The sequence below is a fragment of the Danio rerio genome, chromosome 13 (genome assembly GCF_049306965.1).
Source record: "Danio rerio strain Tuebingen ecotype United States chromosome 13, GRCz12tu, whole genome shotgun sequence".
NCBI classification, from domain to species: domain Eukaryota; kingdom Metazoa; phylum Chordata; class Actinopteri; order Cypriniformes; family Danionidae; genus Danio; species Danio rerio.
In genome coordinates, this window is record NC_133188.1 from 14,072,501 (window position 1) to 14,090,000 (window position 17,500).

A 17,500-nucleotide genomic window follows, 5' to 3' on the forward strand; every position below is an offset into this window, starting at 1 on the left:
GTTTGGCTAAATAATAAGAAAATGATTATGCTATATTAATCCTTTAAAATATTCCTTAAATCTACTGGAAGTCCTGACTGACAGTTGTTAAAAATGAAGTAAAATGATGAGACTAGTGAGATTGAGTGCTGTTTATTAATGATCGATATTCAGAGTTTGTGTGTGTTGTTTATATTTTAGCTTCAGGCCGCTCCAGATCCAGGAGTGTTGCTTTCACCCAGACATCAGCTCTGGACGCAGACACACGTGATGGCACCACTGAGCTTCCTGGTTATTTGGCTCCTCTGTCTTCCGAGTTGGCGGATTCTGTGTCCACTGACCAGAGGAAGAGGAAGAGGAAGAGGAAGAGGAGGAGCAGCAGCCAGCAAACGGCGTCCACCTCGTCCAGAAGACCACCAGCCAAACGCTCTCGCAGAGGTCAGCACACGCTCCTCTTCCAGATGTTATGGCTCAGTTATGAAATGATCTGTCTCTATATTCTTGTTTTCTTGTGCTCTTCTGTGTTGCAGACGTGTATGCGAAGGGCCCGTTGCTGGGACGAGGTGGATTCGGCTCTGTGTTTGCTGGGATCCGCAGGTCTGATGGACTGCCAGTAAGACATTTTCTTCCCCTCTTCATTCAGACATGCTTTACAAATGTTGCTGTCCGTAAATCAGGCAGGTGTGATTTACTGTGCTTCTTCTGTGTGCAGGTGGCCATCAAGTACGTGTCTAAGGACCGGACGCACACCAGACTGAAAGTTGTAAGTTCCAGAGTGAATCTGTTGTGTTTTACGTCTTTCATTCAGTCCTGCATATAATGAAGTGTTTGTCCTTCAGGACGGTCAGGGTCGTCTGCCGCTGGAGGTGGCATTGATGACCCGCGTCACTTCAGCTCCTGCCTGTCCCAGTGTCCTGCAGCTGCTGGACTGGTTTGACCGTCCCAGACGCTACGTCCTGATCCTGGAACGACTGGCTCCTTGCCAAGATCTGCAGAGCTTCTGTGAGGAGAACGGCTGTCTGGACGAGCGTCTGGCCAAGAAAGTGCTGGTGCAGCTGATCGCGGCGCTGAAACACTGCGAGAGCCGCGGCGTCCTGCACCGGGACGTCAAGCCAGAGAACCTGCTGATCTCCACAGAGTCCCAGAACATCAAGCTGCTGGACTTTGGCTGTGGAGATCTGCTGAAGCGCTCAGCCTACAAATACTTTGCTGGTGGGTTTGTGTTACAGAAGGAAACGTTCTGTGGATGTTTGTGATGATTGACTAAGGGTAATTGTCTGTACTGGACTGTATTTTTTAAGTGAATGTTTGTGTTCTTCTTGTGTCTCTCAGGCACTCCTGCATACGCTCCTCCAGAGTGGTTGCGCAGACATCGCTATAATGCGACTCCAGCTACAGTCTGGTCAGTAGGAGTGACCCTCTACAACATCCTGTGTGACCGTTTCCCCTTCAGAGGCGCACAGAGGGTCACGTCCAAAAGCAGACTGATCTTCACTAGAAAGCTGTCAACAGGTAAGAGATTCAGACACATTTAGAGATGGAGACGGTGTGTAAATGAGCAGAAGTGTGTTGTTCTGAAGTGTGTGTTGTGTGTAACAGAGTGCCGTCACCTGATTCGCTGGTGTCTCAGTACAGCACCAGCAGATCGACCCAGTTTAGATGATATTGAGCGCCATCCCTGGTTGCACTGAACAGGTGGCCAGTGACATTACACTCATCTTAAAGCAGCAGTCATGGCTTGAATTGCATTGTCAGGATCAGTGTAGATAAACACTGTCAATGATTTGCAGGGAGAGCAGGAGTGGCAAAGGAACTGAGGAGAGCAGATCCTAATCCTGAACTTCCTCTGCTGCGTCTGTGTGGCTCTCAGTGGTGCTGCAGGAGCAAAACATACACCAGCTAGTGTACAGTAGACAAATGAGACATTTCTAGAGCACTTTGAGAAGAACAGATGCACAGACTAAATAATCAGAAGAGCAGCAGGAAAAGAGTGTCAGAAGAAAATCAGAAGGTTGTAAAAGTCTTAGATGTAAAAATGTCCTGTAGGTGGTGACAGACATGTAGCTTATTGACATCTTGTTCAATCCTGTTAAACAAAACAAACAATAAAACTTATTTCATACCTGATTACAGCAGTTTCTTTGTGCTTTCATTAAAATAATATAAATGTTCAAACCTACATTTAATGTCCAGTAAACCTGTATTTTTAATGTAGCAAAGCATTAGACAATCTTTTATTATTGGAAATAACTTAATAAATGTAGCAAACAAGATCCCAATGAAAGATTGTTTAGAAAGCTATATGTATATTAAGATTTGCAAAAACAGACATGTATGTATATTTACATATATAGTGTTAACAATAAGATACTGAAAAGTTTGTCAAAGTCCAATAGATCCAGTAGGTGTCAACAGATGTGTAGATTTCAAATCGTGTAAACTACGCTTTTAAGAATGTAGGGGTGTGCTGCAGTGCTGGTTTAAATCGGTACAAATTAGCACAATGTATTCTTAAACTGGGAACAAATATGTGATATAAGAAGTAAGCTAGAGTAATAAATAAAAACAAGGTTATTTATATCCTGTACAATACTGTCAAAAATTAACAAAACGTTTTTGTACAGTCTGCATGGTGTTTGGCTGTGTTCCTGATTCCTCTGAGGCCAATAAAGGTTCAATCTGCATGCTGTCTGGCTGTGTTCCTGATGCTTCTGAGGTCCATGAAGGTCCAGTCTGCATGGTGTCTGGCTGTGTTCCTGATGCTTCTGAGGTCCATGAAGGTCCAGGCTGCATGGGTGACTGATTGTGTTCCTGGTGCCTCTGTAGCTCTGGTCTGCATCAAGTCTGCCTGAACTGCTAAGGTCCCTGAAGCTGGATTGCTGGTGCCCCAGAAGCTCCAGCCCAGAATGAGTTTGACTGGAGTGCTGACCCCTCTGAAGCTCTGGTTTGCACTGAGTCTGTCTGAGGCCCTGGAACCTCCGGCCCTGGAAGCTTAGGTCAGCATTTAGTCAGGTAGGAGAACAGACACCCTGGAAGCTCCGGATGACATTGAGTCCAGTTGGTGTGCTGATACCCTTCAATCTACAGCTTGCACTGAGACAGATTTTTTTCAAATATTAACAATTAAAATAAAATGTTTACAATCCAAGTTTAATGGTTTTGTTTTATTCATTTAGGTGACCCAATGATTAGAATCTGTGTATTGAATTGATAATCATGAACCGTTGCTTAATATTATAATCTTTGTTGAAAATTTTTTTGTGGAAACTGTGATGTAGAACCCTTAAAAATCCCCTTCTGAAATACTTTAATTCATTCAGAACACATTAAATTTATCAGAAGTAAAAGTAGCTTTAATGAAAGATAAAAAATACTGTAATTTTAAAAACATGTTTATTATTTGTTTTTATAAAAAAAGAGAAATAAAAACATGCTTATAGGCTTCATTAATTTTTAAAGAACAGAGATGACATAAAAAGTGCTCAACCATTTCATATTGAACAGCAATACGTTTATCTACATCGTTCACTAGACAACAGCATAGCGGAAACAAAACTTTTTAATGGGATAGTTCACCCCAAAAAAATACAAAAATTACTCACTTTTTACTCTCCCTTAAGTGGTTGTATCAGTTTCTTTATTCTGTTGAACACAAAATAATATATTTCAAAGTAAGTAAAATACATGTAATCATTGACTTCCATAGTTGTAAAGTGAAGGGAGAGTAAATGAGGGCAATTTTTCATTTGGATCAAATATGCTTTCAAAACCTGCCGCTTGCCAATCTTTTAATTTCCAGGAAAAGTTTTCAGAAAAATATGCAGCAACATTTTTTAAAACACCAACAAACAAAAATACCCTATTCAACAACAAAAATAACTGATCTTATCAGATCTACATGTAACTATATCTACAATATTCAGTTATAGCCATAGCGTCACCTACTGGCAATTATTTTATACATATTCTTATATTCTACACTCTCAGAAGAAATGGTACAATGTTGTACCAAAGAAGGTAAAAACAAACCCTTGTCAATGGGGCAGGACCTTTTAATGGAACAGAATTGTGCCTTAAGACAAAGAAACTAATTTGTTCCATTGCACTTTATACCTTTAAGGACATGATTTGTATCATGGGGAACCAAAATGTACCTTTGGTTTTTAAAAACTACAGATACATTTTCCTTTATCCAAAATGCATCAATTTATTTTCAGTAAATATAAAACATCAATTTTTTTTAAAGTTTCTTTGTGTGTAAACACACCTTTTCTATTTACAATAAATAATCTAAAAAATCTTTTTAGCTAAACATTTCACAACACCTTTCACAAAAATGTTACAGAAACACATTCTCCCATGTTCAATATAAAACACCCTTTTCTCCTTTTGTTTTCTCCAATACCTTTGTAATCACTTAAAAGTTCATTGAATTTATTTAATTTTAAAATCAAAACATAATTATGCAAAAGTACTGTAATGAGATATGCACAATGTTTGATTTGTTTTACAATACTAAAATGTCTGCATGAAAACTTTGCATATGCAGGACTTTTGCCAGCTCACATGCATATAGGAAAGCAAACGCCAAAAGGTGCGGATATCAATAATGAAAATGTAATTATCGGAAAATGCTTACTAAAATGTTTATTAAAAATGCCTTTATGCCACAGCGGAATGAACCGTCAACTTATCCAGCACATTTTTACGCAGCGGATGCCCTTCCAGCCGCAACCCATCTCTGGGAAACATCCACACACACACACACACTCATACACTACGGACAATTTAGCCTACCCAATTCACCTGTACCATGTCTTTGGACTGTGTGGGAAACCGGAGCACCCGGTGGAAACCCAAGTGAACACAGGGAGATCTTTTCAGTCATATTTATTTTATTAGATATTGTAATAAAGGAGTTGTCCAACACTTATGTACCTTCTTTATAAGAACAATTGTGTACCTTCATTTCAGTTGTACCATAAAAAGTACAGAACAGAATCATAAGAGGTCTTTTCTGTACCAAATAAGGTACAAATTTTTCAAAGGTACAAAACTGTTCCTTAAGGAGCATTATTTGTACCACTGTGTACCTTTTTTTCTGAGAGTGTACCGTTCTCTCTACTATTTAAAGTGATAGTTCATCCCAAAATAAAAAATTCCTTCATCATTTACTCACTCAACTGAATCTAAACTTTTATGACTTTCCTTCTTCAGTTGAACAGAAAACAGAAAGATTTTGTGAAGAATGTTATTATATTATGGATGTTTTTTACCCTACATTCTTTAGTAAATCTTTCTTTCTGTTCATGTCTTTATCTTAGTTTGATGAGTAAATGATGGCATATATATATATATATATATATATATATATATATATATATATATATATATATATATATATATATATATATATATATATATATATATATATATAATTTTTTTTTTTTTTTTTTTTGGTTAAACCATTCCCTTAAATGAATATTGCCCCCTGTTCACTGTTATTTTAAGGCCACTGGGTGGCGATGAACCCTTTCAACAATTCTTGCAGCTTTAATTATAAATAAAAAAGGCATTTGTGCTCTAATATTAGTCTTTAATATTATCAAGTCAGTGTGAACAATAGTGGTTAATGGTAACCTCTGACCTCCATAGTATTTTTTCCTATATAGTATATACAGTTGAAGTTGAATTATTAGCCCCCCTTTGAATTTTTTTTATTTTTTTATTTTCTTTGTTTTGTTTTGGCTTGAATAAAAGCTGTTTTTTTAATTTTTAAACACCATTTTAAGGTAAAAAATATTAGCCTCTTTAAGCTATTTTGTTTTTCTTCTACAGAACAAACCATCGTTATAAAATAATTACCTTAACCTGCCTAGTTAAGCTAATTAACCTAGTTAAGCTTATAAATGTCACTTTAAGCTGTATAGAAGTGTCTTGAAAAATGACACTTGGCAAAGATAAAAGAAATCAGTTTTCAGAAATGAGTTATTAAAACTATTATGTTTAGAAATGTGCTGAAAAAAATATATTTTCTTAGTCAATCGGGGGACGGGGGAAAATACACAGGGGGGCTAATAATTCTGACTTCAACTGTATGTAGATCTCAATGGTTACCATCAACCAGCATTTTTTACATTGACTTGTTTTGTGCTCAACAGAAGAAAGAAACGTAGAGGTGAGGGGTGAGTAAATGCTCTCAGAAATGTAATTTTGTGTTCAAAAGAAGAAATAAAGCCAAAAAGGTTTAAAACTACATGAGGACATTTTTATTTTTTGGGTGAACTATTCCTTTACATCCAGGTCATTTGTACGCTGAACTGTGGGAACACTTTTCTGGCTAGATTTTCATTGTGTGCAATAAAAAATGCTGATTTTCAACAAGATCCAAAAGCATACCTTTGTTTATCTTCCTGCCCCAGGCTGCCAGAAGACTAAATTTTATCAGTAATCATCATGGTACCATCATGGAAAATCTCTTTCCAGAACCTTCTCATTCACTGTTCCCTGATTGTCACTTGATCTTTCTAACCTCATCCAAAATAACGAACCGCTTATAATTTTCCTTCTGAAAAACAAATTCTCAATGCTTTCAATTGTTATTGAACCCTTTCTGTACTTTACTAAACAATGTCTGAAAGAACTATTAAAATTGTAATTATTTACCTCTCACTTGTAATAGACCTTTTTTTTGGCTGATGCATTGAGGGCTCCATAGCGACCAGCGTCCTCCGGTAGAATGGTTTGAACTTCTGTTTACAGCATATAGAATAGGTAAATTGCGCTCCAAAAATGGGTTTGAAGCGTTTTTAATAGATTACACAGTGTTTTTGTGACACACAACTTAGAAATGTATCTGTTAAACCCGTTATAATCTGTCAGATGTGGTTCAAGCGCGTCAAAAATACGAGAAAAAAGTTTTCATAGTTCACGTGTCTGCCGTCGGAAATACAGTGTGTGTGTGTGTGTGTGTGTGTGTGTGTGTGTTCCCGGCCTGTCAGCTTCAGTACACACACACACACACACATGCAATACTTCACTGCATTATAGAATAAACCAGATTACTGGCATGAAACTTAAAAGGTAAGTCATGCAATTTACAAAATGACCAATAAAAGTCTGTTATTGATACTCCGCTGGCTGATTTGCTGTTCATTCTAATCGCGAGCCGTTTATGTTTCATTTTGTGTGTTGTTTTTACCATGGTTTGTATTTTTCTGTCATTTGGAAATGACTATAGCCTATATTTTCACTGTCACAGTTATTAAATCAGTGTGTCAGTGCGACAGTATAGGCTACTGTATGTGTGTGTGTCAAACATTTTGGTGAGCAACATTTGTTTGGGTTAATTATTTATTTGACAGAAAGAGAAACTGTTGACTTTAGCGATGACGAGGCTTCATTTAAACGGCAGAAAATGCCATATGACAACGAGGGGAAAATGCCTCACAGCAGCTGTTTTCCATCATATTAAATCGCATTTCTTTGATAAAACGAAGAAAAGATGATAAAAGTAGTTAAAATAGATTAAAACTATCGTTTCAAAGCTGTCTGTTTACTCGCATCAGCTGCCAACCGGAAGTTCTTAGCATTCTCCTTGCGCACGCACGGAAAGCATAATTGGTAATTTTACGTTCCAAGAAAAAGGTCTATAAATAAATGTAAATGTCTTAAGTATATATAAAAAATAAAACTAGCCTCTCTGCACATAAATAATCGTAAAAGGTGAAAGTTTGTTGTATTACATAATGGGAGATTTTGGCTGCCAATCTGGCAAACAAACAAAACTCCATGGTCGGTTTACTCGATAGTTCACTTTGTGCAGTGTTGTACTTGTGATGGAGAGCTCTCATGATCAAACCCAGAGAAATAGTTGAAAGTCTGCTTGTGAAAACAATTATTTGGCTTTATGAAAGGATTAGGTCAGAGGTTCCCTGGTGATCTGTACAATGAGGTTGTCACAGGCCTGTTCAAGAAGGACATGTATCTGAAATGTACACTACACGTAAAGTAACTTCATGTAGATTTGCACAAAAGTAGACAGTGCTCTCTAGTGGATTTGTCATCTGAAACATTCCTGGAACAATATTTAACATTTTGCAAAAATGCTGGTTGAAGCATGTACTGTATTTTCAATGACCATTCCTGGAACAATATTTAACATTTTGCAAAAATGCTGGTTGAAGCATGTACTGTATTTTCAATGACCCTGGGCTGGAAACTCTAGAACCAGAATGAACAGCTCTGTAGCTGCAAGCTTCCACAAAATGTTATCAAATAATCTGACAACTTCAGACATGTTTCAGAGAGTTTGATCATTATCTGCATACCAAAAAAATCCCTTTTCTATTTTGTTTCTTTTATTTATTGATTCAAAGGAGTATTAGCTCCACTCATGCTGTAAGCTGCGTGACATTGCTTGATTATTGGTAATTTCGGTGATGATGTATTTATTTATTCAAATTTGCATGATCGCAAAAAAATAAGGGTTGGTATACATGGTTCAGTGAAGAGGCTAAATATTTTAAACATTTTGTCCTTTATTACTGAAATGTACAGAACAATTTTTCTGAACTATTCAATCATTCATTAATTTATGCATTCATTCTTTCATTCATTCATTCATTCAATTATGCATTTAATAATTTGTTCATTTCTTTATTTTGATAAATACAAAAAAAATCCCATTTGGAACCTAGACTGAGAAAACATCTAAATATTTAAAAGAACAGTTTTCTGAAAAATATTTCCAAATGAAGTGAATTGATTAAAACAACATTAGAAAAATATCTACATTAAATAAGTATCACATTAAACAGATCCATCAGTGTTGCAATATCTACCATGTCTAACTTACATGGTCTTTTGAGGAGAGTATTGAGCAATATCATGTGTTGCGTAATGCGCACCCAACATGTGCCGACTAATCCCTTGGTAAGACTTCTTTAAAAATGCCTGATAACCAATTTAATTGACATTAGCAAGATTACAAGAAACATGACTGCCTCCTCACAAATACAGTTCAGCTTGACATTTGTTGTTTATCATGCAAACACAATGAGCTGGCTCAACACAGAAGACATAAACAAAATAAATAGACCAATAAGGAAGATAACAGGTGAGGGGAACGGAGTTGTGGTGATATACCTGTAATGAATAAGATTACGAGATACAAGAAAAGTTAAAAAAAAATTACATTAAAGCAAACAAAGTTAAAATGATTCATAGATACCATAGATAATGATCAGGAAAGACAAACCAAGCAAATCAGACTAGAGACTTGGCAATAGCTCCTCCCCAAGGTTGCTTCCTGGTGAGCCATGGAGAGTCCTACCTTATCAACAATGAAAGTTTTCTGTCAAGGCAGGGTCCGGAATGTGTCCAGAATGTCCTAAGTCTGAATCTAGCCTTTCTCCTTCAAACTTGAACAAGGGGTCCCACTGGATGTCTTAAGGGTCCAGTGTAGATGAAACAAAATAGTACCCTCTGCCCTTAGAGTCCTCTCCCCAGGGGCTTTAAGCAGGTGAGACAGAGCATGAGGTTTCACTTTCCCCGATCTGAGCAGGTATGAGAGAGTTAAACTGGCCCAATAGGTGCCCAGTAGGCCTGGTGTTAATTTAACCTTGTGGCTGAATGGATAAACTCAAGTTCATGTGATACTTTCAGACTAAAACCTGGATTACCTTTTTTTATGACAGGAAAAGCACATCTTTGCCCCCCTGACACCCTTACCTACCTGCAGCATCCACCTCAACAATGAATTTTCCTGTGGAAGTTTGACATTGATCTGGAATGGAAAGAACAGCAACAGAGATGAAATAGGATTTTTTTTTTTTAAATACCCATTAGCCTGAAAATCCAGTTGAACATTACCTTAAAGGAGGTGAGCTGAAAGCTAAAAAAAAACTTTTGCATTAAAAAAAAGTTGCATTAGTTCCTAATTAAACAGTTTTAGACATTGGCAACCCTCAGAAACTGCTGCAGGGCCTTACAGGTGTTGGGGATTGTCCACTTGAAGACAATGCGTACCTTAAAAGGTCAGCTTCTACCACATATGCTGAGATGACACACAGGAACATAAACGATTAGAGTATAACTCACACTTCTCCACCATGACAAAAAGCATTCTACTGCAGCCATGGTAAGATCTAGCAGACATGCACACAAAGATAAACCAATTAACCAGAGCATGGAAGACAACTGAGGCATTAGTCAGACCAAAAGGGTTGTTGGACCAACCCACACAATATCATTGTGAAGACCCTGGCTTCCTGCAGTAAATCATAGGCAGAGTACATGAAATGTAGAGTTTTTTTTTTTTTTTACAACATTCAAATATCAGTACAAATATCTTGGAGTTTTAATTAATAATACACTTTATTTTAGTTCTCACATTTAGCAATTGGTGAAAAACTTAAAAGTGATTTTAGGCTTCTATTTTAGAATTAAGAACTGCCTTTCTTTTGATGCTAAAAAGAAGCTGGTTGATGCAACATTTATGTCGATATTGGATTACGGTGATGTTATCTACATGCATGCTTCGTCTCAAAGTCTGAATGCATTGGATACTGTTTACCATAGTGCACTAAGATTTATAACTAATTTTAAATCCCTAACTCTTCATTGTGTGCTTGAGGGTAGGTTGCTCTGCTTTGTCCATTCGTAGGCTTAAGCATTGTCATATATCCTAGTTTACAAATCTACACTGGGTTTACTCCCATCATATCAACAGAATTACATTTGTAAAAAGTCTGTTCTTATATGGTCTCTGGTCACAGGATATTTATTTACTGTCAGTTCCTAATGTGCGGACTGAGATGGGAAAAGAGGCTTTTAAGTACGCAGCACCTTTTGCATGGAATAATCTGCAAACACAATTGCAGTTTAAAAAATTGATTTCACTACATGCTTTTAAAAAGACTATATAAGATTTAGAAATTGAAACAGGTTTGTAGATGTTTTGAATAGTTTGTCAGTGTGATTCATGTTAAGTGGTAATTGTTTTTTGTATGCTGCCTAATCTTGACAATCTTGTAAAAGAGATTTTAAATCTCAATGTGTCTTTCCTGGTAAAATAAAGGTTATAATAATAATAATAATATTAATAATAATAATAATATTAATAATAATAATTCAAGCCCCTGTGGTCCATCCTGGAATTTAGGGATCCATTCTTCTTTACAGACAAATTAGAACCAATAGCAGCCCTGTAATAAATAGGGATGGATGAGTCCAGCAATATAGGAATCTAAAAAAATATTTGTATTTATATGTCTGAAGTCTTTCTTTCTGAACCAGACAGGGAATAAAGTCAACTTTAGTCAGAACAGAAGCAGAGATGAAACAGAACTTCTATCAAATACCCCTTAAGCAAATTCCAGTTGAACGGTGACTTGATGGAGAACATGAGTAATTCTACTCATTTGAAAAGAGTTTTGAACTCAGTGTAGAAGGTAATAAGTTAATTAAATACTTTATTACTTAAACATAAATGGAGTAAGTTCACAGTACTCAAATAGATTAGTTTTTTTACTCAAATGGTTTGTAGCAATCGGTGTGAGTTGCGTTAACTTTTTAGGTTTTACAGTGCAGGAATTCCCCATTCCAGGAGGTGGTTTCAGTTGTGTAGCATGCTGCCAAGTTCTGGCAAGTGAAGTTCTAATTTGTTCAGTGCCAACTGACTGAGCTGTCAAATACAAAACTGAAGTGCTCAGAGACATCAAAACACATAGACAATGTAAACAAAAGGCAAATTTCTCATGCATTACATGGTGCAGAAGACTCCTTTCTTTGCAGTCTTATTGAACTAATTATGTAATATTTCTCCTATTAGCTCTGGTTATTATCATTTCTCTCAGAGTACAGATTAAGTACGTCTTCTGGGAAAAGGACCACTGTTTATCTGAATGAATAATAGTAATAACACAGTGATGTTGCAAATGCCTTTCTTCAAATGTTCAGATTAATTTAATCTAGAGTTGTTTTTCCTTGGAAAGAATTTAAGAGCTCTTATTAAAGTATGCTCTGTTTTCTTACATTTTTACTCTGTACAAACATGTAATGCTCCCTCTTTGAAAATAACAAAAGACATTAAAGTAAAGGAAACTTTTATGAGAACGGAAAAGTGAAACAGATACAGAGCAGATGTAAAAGATAAGATAATATTTATGGTAGAAGAAGATTTATGGCATATTCCTGTTTTCTGTCTGGCGTTTCACTGGAGAGAGTGAACTGAACAACACCCACTCGCACACACACCCCCTCCGCCTGTCTCCACTTTTTGCCCATTATATAAAGCACAGCAGACTCAGTGGTCTTCAGTCTTGAAGTAGACAACAATTGTTCACAATGAACAGGCTGATTTTCTTCTCTGTGCTGTTCTATGCAGCATTTCATACTGGTGAGCAATATTCAAATCAGTGCTTTTGATTATGTTTGGTACAGGGTATGGATTTCTGTTACTATGTGTTAGCATGTTGTTTAATTTAAATTGAAAGTTATTACGTGTATGTGCAGGTGACTGTATCACGGGAGGGCAAGAGGCTAAAGCACACTCTCGCCCGTACATGGCTTCAGTTCAGTGGAATGGAAAACATGAATGTGGTGGCTTTCTGATCTCCAGTCAGTGGGTCATGAGTGCTGCACATTGCTTTCAGGATGGGTATGAAGCATAACAGTGCAACTAAGCTTTCTTATAGCTCTGCAATGCAAAAATGTTGTAAATGATATCAGTTGTGATTGTGAATACGTCACAGTTTTGGTCATGCTGTGATTTATTTTTGTTTTTTACTTTTTTAATTACTTTTTTTATGTCTGTTGCAGGAGGACATCTGGTGTTAAGGTTGTTTTGGGTGCTCACTCGTTGTCTGGAGCCGAGGACACAAAGCAAACTTTTGATGCTGAAGTATACAACCATCCTGATTTCAGCATTAGCAACTATGACAATGACATTGCCCTGATTAAGGTACATGCTGTTATCTATCATGAAGCTAAAAATCAATCTGTGTATAGTACTGGGGTTGATACTAATTGTTTACAAAAATGTCATACATTGTAGTAAGTAATGTAACCTTCTGGTTTACTCATTTTGAAAAATCTAATCAGACTACTTAATTACTTTTAGATGACTTTTGAACAAAGTCTTTCATGACATAGATGTGAAGATTGTTTTGTACCATGCTGACATATAATACAAGAAAATATATTATATTTGAATTCTTAGCAATAGTGTGAAGTGCAGTAAATGTCATATTATATTAAAGGGTTTCCATATACTGGGTTTTTAATTGAAATAATACAAATGTAAAATAAAAACACTGCTCAAAATAAATAAAGAGAATACTTAAACAACATAATGTAACTCCAAGTGGCCTCTTTATTTTGTTTGAGCAGCTGTTTTAATATTTAGCGAATAACAAAAGAAAAACCAGTAAGGAAAATTTAATGCATGTATGTTTGTCTGCAAGTCACTGTAAAATAATCATGATGAAAAAAGTAATAAAAATTTAAGCAGTTTAAAATATTTAAAACATTAATAATTTACTGTTTAAATAATAAGTAACCAATAAAAAAGTAACTGCTGTCTGACTGATCTGACATTACTACATATCTATAATCTAAATACAAGCACTTCATTTTTGGAATCCGATTATGTCAGATTTTATATGATCAGTTACTATCCAAAACTGTTTTTGTATACATTTAGGGCTAACTAACACTATGCTATCTGAACCATGCCCAAGCCCATTTCCCTGATCGTTATAGAAGTGCTTTGAATCGGTCTCAGGCGCGGTTTACTTGGCCGGCCCTAGCCCAGTTGGAAGAGGTGTGCCAAAAAGTGGTTCACTTGGGCTCACGCTTGTAGTGTGAGTGAAAAGCGCACCTGAGCCTAAAACTGAAGACGAGACGTGACTTTTTTCAGAGGCTTTAATCCATTGTGACGTACAAACATTTAAGATAATACTGTATGTCCAGCCTGATCTGACGAGGAAACGTAAGTATTTTACGTTTTGTCAGTTTAGTGGAGTTCAATCATATGAAAATGTACGATTTTAAAAAGGAGGTGTGGCACCCAACCCCACCCCTAACCCCAACCGTCATTGGGTGATGAGCAAATCGTTCTAAATTGTACGAATTAGATCGTGTGAATTCATACGAATTAGCCACTAAATCAAAAAGTTACAAATTGCCGTGAGATTGCATTGGTATGTTTGTTTATGCATTCCTTTAGAATCAAACTCTTGACCATACAGTATCTGCAGTAACTGGAGACATTATAATTCTGTATATTTTATGATATGTGATAAACTATTATCAGCAGCAAACAGCCATAGTCATAAACTAGATGCTATTGTTTTGACAGTTGGATAAGCCAGTCACTCAGAGCGATGCAGTCAAACCAGTGAAATTCCAGCGTGATGAGACGGCTGACCCTAAAGAAGCTGCTGTTGTAGAAACGGCTGGTTGGGGCTCATTGAACAACATGGGAGGACGACCTGACAAACTTCATGAGCTCAGTATCCCAGTAATGGAGCGATGGCGCTGTGGCCGTGCTGACTTCTATGGAGAGAAGTTTACCAGCAACATGCTCTGTGCTGCAGACAAAAGAAAGGACACCTGTGATGTAAGTTTTTGTTGCAGTGGTTTATAAGGCACAAATTGACATGATGGTTGACTCTATTCTTCTGTTTTTGTCATAATAGGGGGACTCCGGCGGTCCTCTTTTATACAGAGGCATTGTTGTCGGAATAACGTCTAATGGAGGGAAGAAATGTGGCTCCTCCAGAAAGCCTGGACTCTACACAATCATTTCCCACTACGCTAGTTGGATTGATACTACAACTACTAAGTAAAAAGTAAAAAGAATCAAATAAAATGTGGTGGAATCCTTTTTATATCTATGTATATTTTCATAGGTACATCTGTGCATCTTGTTTAATGCTACAATAATAAACGCTTTTCTACATTTATCTAAATTACTGTTGTTGTGATTGTTGTGTTTATGCCATTTTACTTGTTTTAAATGTATGCTAACCACCAACACAATGTTCAGTATTCTAATTAAGTGTATGTCTAATATGTGTTTAATTAAATATATACTTTAGAAATATTAAAGAAATTACTTTGGTGCTCACTGCAAACTGCCTCAAGGTAAAATATTGTATAGGAGATATTGCTCACATGTTTATGACAGAAGAATTAGCAAATAGCTGTGCTGCTCTTGAGTATTTTCTTGCTTATTGATGAATGCTTATTTAACTAACAATAGCTGACTTTGATATTTTGTTTTTATGGACAATATAGATTTTTAGACACACTGTATCTACATTTTAGCAGCTAACCTTCAGTGTTGTCCGTGAAATAACTTGAGTTGGGCTTAGTGTTATGATGTGCATATTGTGGCACAGAACATCTCAAAGTTTTTAACTCATTAGAGCTAAAAAAAAAAAACTAAAAAAAACACACAAATTAGCAAAGAAAGCATTGAAAAAGATCTCAGTGTGGTTCTCGTTTTGACAACTATTAACCACTACATCACCTGTGGACCCTGAAAGAGATTGTTTAGATGAACTTATATGGTACGTTTTGTTGTTATAGGCTAAGGTACGGTGGCCGAGAGAGCTTAACGTGCTGCAGTTTAAGAAAGCACATGCAATTACAAAAAAACGCCAGCAAATTAAGTAACAATCATTATCAATTTGACAGCACACGTGTTACAAATTCTCACAACACAAACAACTGAAGAAACACACAGCAATTAGTCACAACACAAACAACTTAAGAAACGTGCTGCAATAAGTCACGACAATTGCAAATATCGAGGCTGCATGGTGGAGAAGTGGATAGCACGTTCCCCTCGCAGCAAGAAAGTTGCTGGTTCGAGCCTTGGCAGGGTCAGTTGGCGTTTCTGTGTGAAGTTTGCATGTTCTCCCTGTGTTCGCGTGGGTTTCCTCCGGGTGCTCAAATTTCCCCCACAATTTCAAAGACATGTGGTATAGGTAAATTGGGTAGACTAAATCGTCCGTAGTGTATGTGTGTGTATGAGTGTGCATGGATGTTTCTCAGTGATGGGTTGCAGTTGGAAGGGCATTCACTGCCTAAAAAAGCATATGCTGGATGAGGTGGCGGTTCATTTCGCTGTTGTGACCCTAGATTAATAGGAGGACTAAGCAGAAAATGAATGAATGAATGAATTGCAAATATCTACGAAACACAACTGAAATATTTCAAGGGGACCCAAAACCATGACCGACCCTGCTGACTGAGATATGGATGTGTTATTATGCCGTGACTGTTGCTCAGTGAAGTGATTGATGGTCTTTGAAAGGGGAGTTGTTTTTCGTTTATTTTAATATCCTGATCACACGACATAACACATCCAATGTTTTAGCAGGGTCCGTCGGGGTTTTGGGTCCCCTTGAAACATTTCTGTTTTGTTAAGTGGATATTTGCAAGTGTTGTGACTAATTGCAGCACGTTTCTTAAGTTGTTTTTGTTGTGACTAATTGCTGAGCTTTTTTTTTTGTTTTTTGTGTTGTGACTAATTGCTGCATGTTTCTTCAGTTGTGTGTGTGTGAGAATTTGCAACACGTGTGCTGTCAAATTGATGAAAATCATTTCTTTATTTGCTGGTGTTTTTTGTAATTGCATGTGCTTTCTTAAATTGCAGCGTGTTAAGCTCTCTCGGCCTCCGTACTAAGGAGATAATTATTATGAATTATGTAGTATCCTGCTATAACTTCAATTAAAACTTTCATTTCTAAAAAAAAGTAAATAAAAATACATAAATTAATTAGACAACCAAATATACCTTCCTTTTTCATCCTATAATGAAATTTACATTGCATCTTATATCATATTACACTGCTCAAAAACATTACTCAAAAACAAGGAACACTTTTACAGCACATCCGATCTCAATGGGGAAAAATATTGTACTGGGAATTTATACTATACGGACTGGGTAATGTGTTAGGAATGAAAGGATGCTACATCATTTAACGTATAGCCTGGAAATTATAAACATACAGAGAGCTGAATTCAAGGACACCCCAGTCAGCCTATACTCAGAATAGCTGTCAGTAGTTTTTATGGCTTTACCTGATAAACCTGATAATAGTCATTATTGTCTTATTGTTCACAGCTTTTACAGACCCTTTAACGTCTGCCTTTGTGTTCATGATAAACCTGTGAAATCTCATCTGTGAAAAGCACAGGGCGCAAACGATGACAGAACTGCTATTCTGGCCTTCACTAGCAAATACTATTCAAGTATAAAGGTAAATCATTTACCGATTTACCTCCATGTACAAGCTCGACAGGAAGTGAGCACAGGCCCTTCGGCTACCCTTATAAAGTCTGTTTCTGCTAGTTATTACTGAGACATTAATACTAGTGATATGCTAGATGTCATTCTGTAAGGCTCTGGCAGTGGTCAACCTGTTCCTCCTTGCACAAAGGAGCAGATGATGGTCCTGCTGATAAGTTAAGGACCTTCCATAGTCCTGTCCAGCTGTCCTAG

General features: G+C 36.8%; 2 protein-coding genes across 3 annotated transcripts in view; both read left to right on the forward strand.

Moving 5' to 3' along the window:
- pimr48 (Pim proto-oncogene, serine/threonine kinase, related 48) overlaps nt 1-3,822 on the forward strand; it is a 4,681-nt gene extending 859 nt beyond the window's left edge. Inside the window, exons 2-8 of one of the 2 annotated variants that reach the window (XM_073920760.1) lie at nt 181-417; nt 510-592; nt 692-742; nt 819-1,191; nt 1,312-1,491; nt 1,579-1,674; nt 1,770-3,126. In XM_073920760.1, coding sequence (XP_073776861.1) covers nt 181-417; nt 510-592; nt 692-742; nt 819-1,191; nt 1,312-1,491; nt 1,579-1,670 — 1,016 coding nt within the window. In that variant the 3' untranslated portion in view covers nt 1,671-1,674; nt 1,770-3,126. Of the gene's footprint in view, nt 1-180; nt 418-509; nt 593-691; nt 743-818; nt 1,192-1,311; nt 1,492-1,578; nt 1,675-1,769 lie in introns of both variants that reach the window. The other variant, XM_073920759.1, reaches the window with a different exon arrangement.
- Nucleotides 3,823-12,298: 8,476 nt separating this feature from the next.
- On the forward strand, nt 12,299-14,954 carry cfd (complement factor D (adipsin)). The gene is made up of 5 exons (NM_001020532.1): nt 12,299-12,379; nt 12,496-12,640; nt 12,802-12,943; nt 14,342-14,602; nt 14,682-14,954. The coding sequence occupies exons 1-5, from the start codon at nt 12,328-12,330 to the stop codon at nt 14,829-14,831; spliced, it is 750 nt and encodes a 249-aa protein (NP_001018368.1). The 5' UTR covers nt 12,299-12,327; the 3' UTR covers nt 14,832-14,954.
- Nucleotides 14,955-17,500: the final 2,546 nt, after the last annotated feature.

What these genes read in the sequence shown, in the direction of transcription:
- cfd (NM_001020532.1), top strand. Translation starts at nt 12,328, where the DNA reads ATGAACAGGCTGATTTTCTTCTCTGTGCTGTTCTATGCAGCATTTCAT. An exon ending in GCACATTGCTTTCAGGATGG is followed by an intron (nt 12,641 to 12,801) that starts GTATGAAGCATA and finishes TGTCTGTTGCAG; the next exon opens with GAGGACATCTGGTGTTAAGG. An exon ending in AAAGAAAGGACACCTGTGAT is followed by an intron (nt 14,603 to 14,681) that starts GTAAGTTTTTGT and finishes TTGTCATAATAG; the next exon opens with GGGGACTCCGGCGGTCCTCT.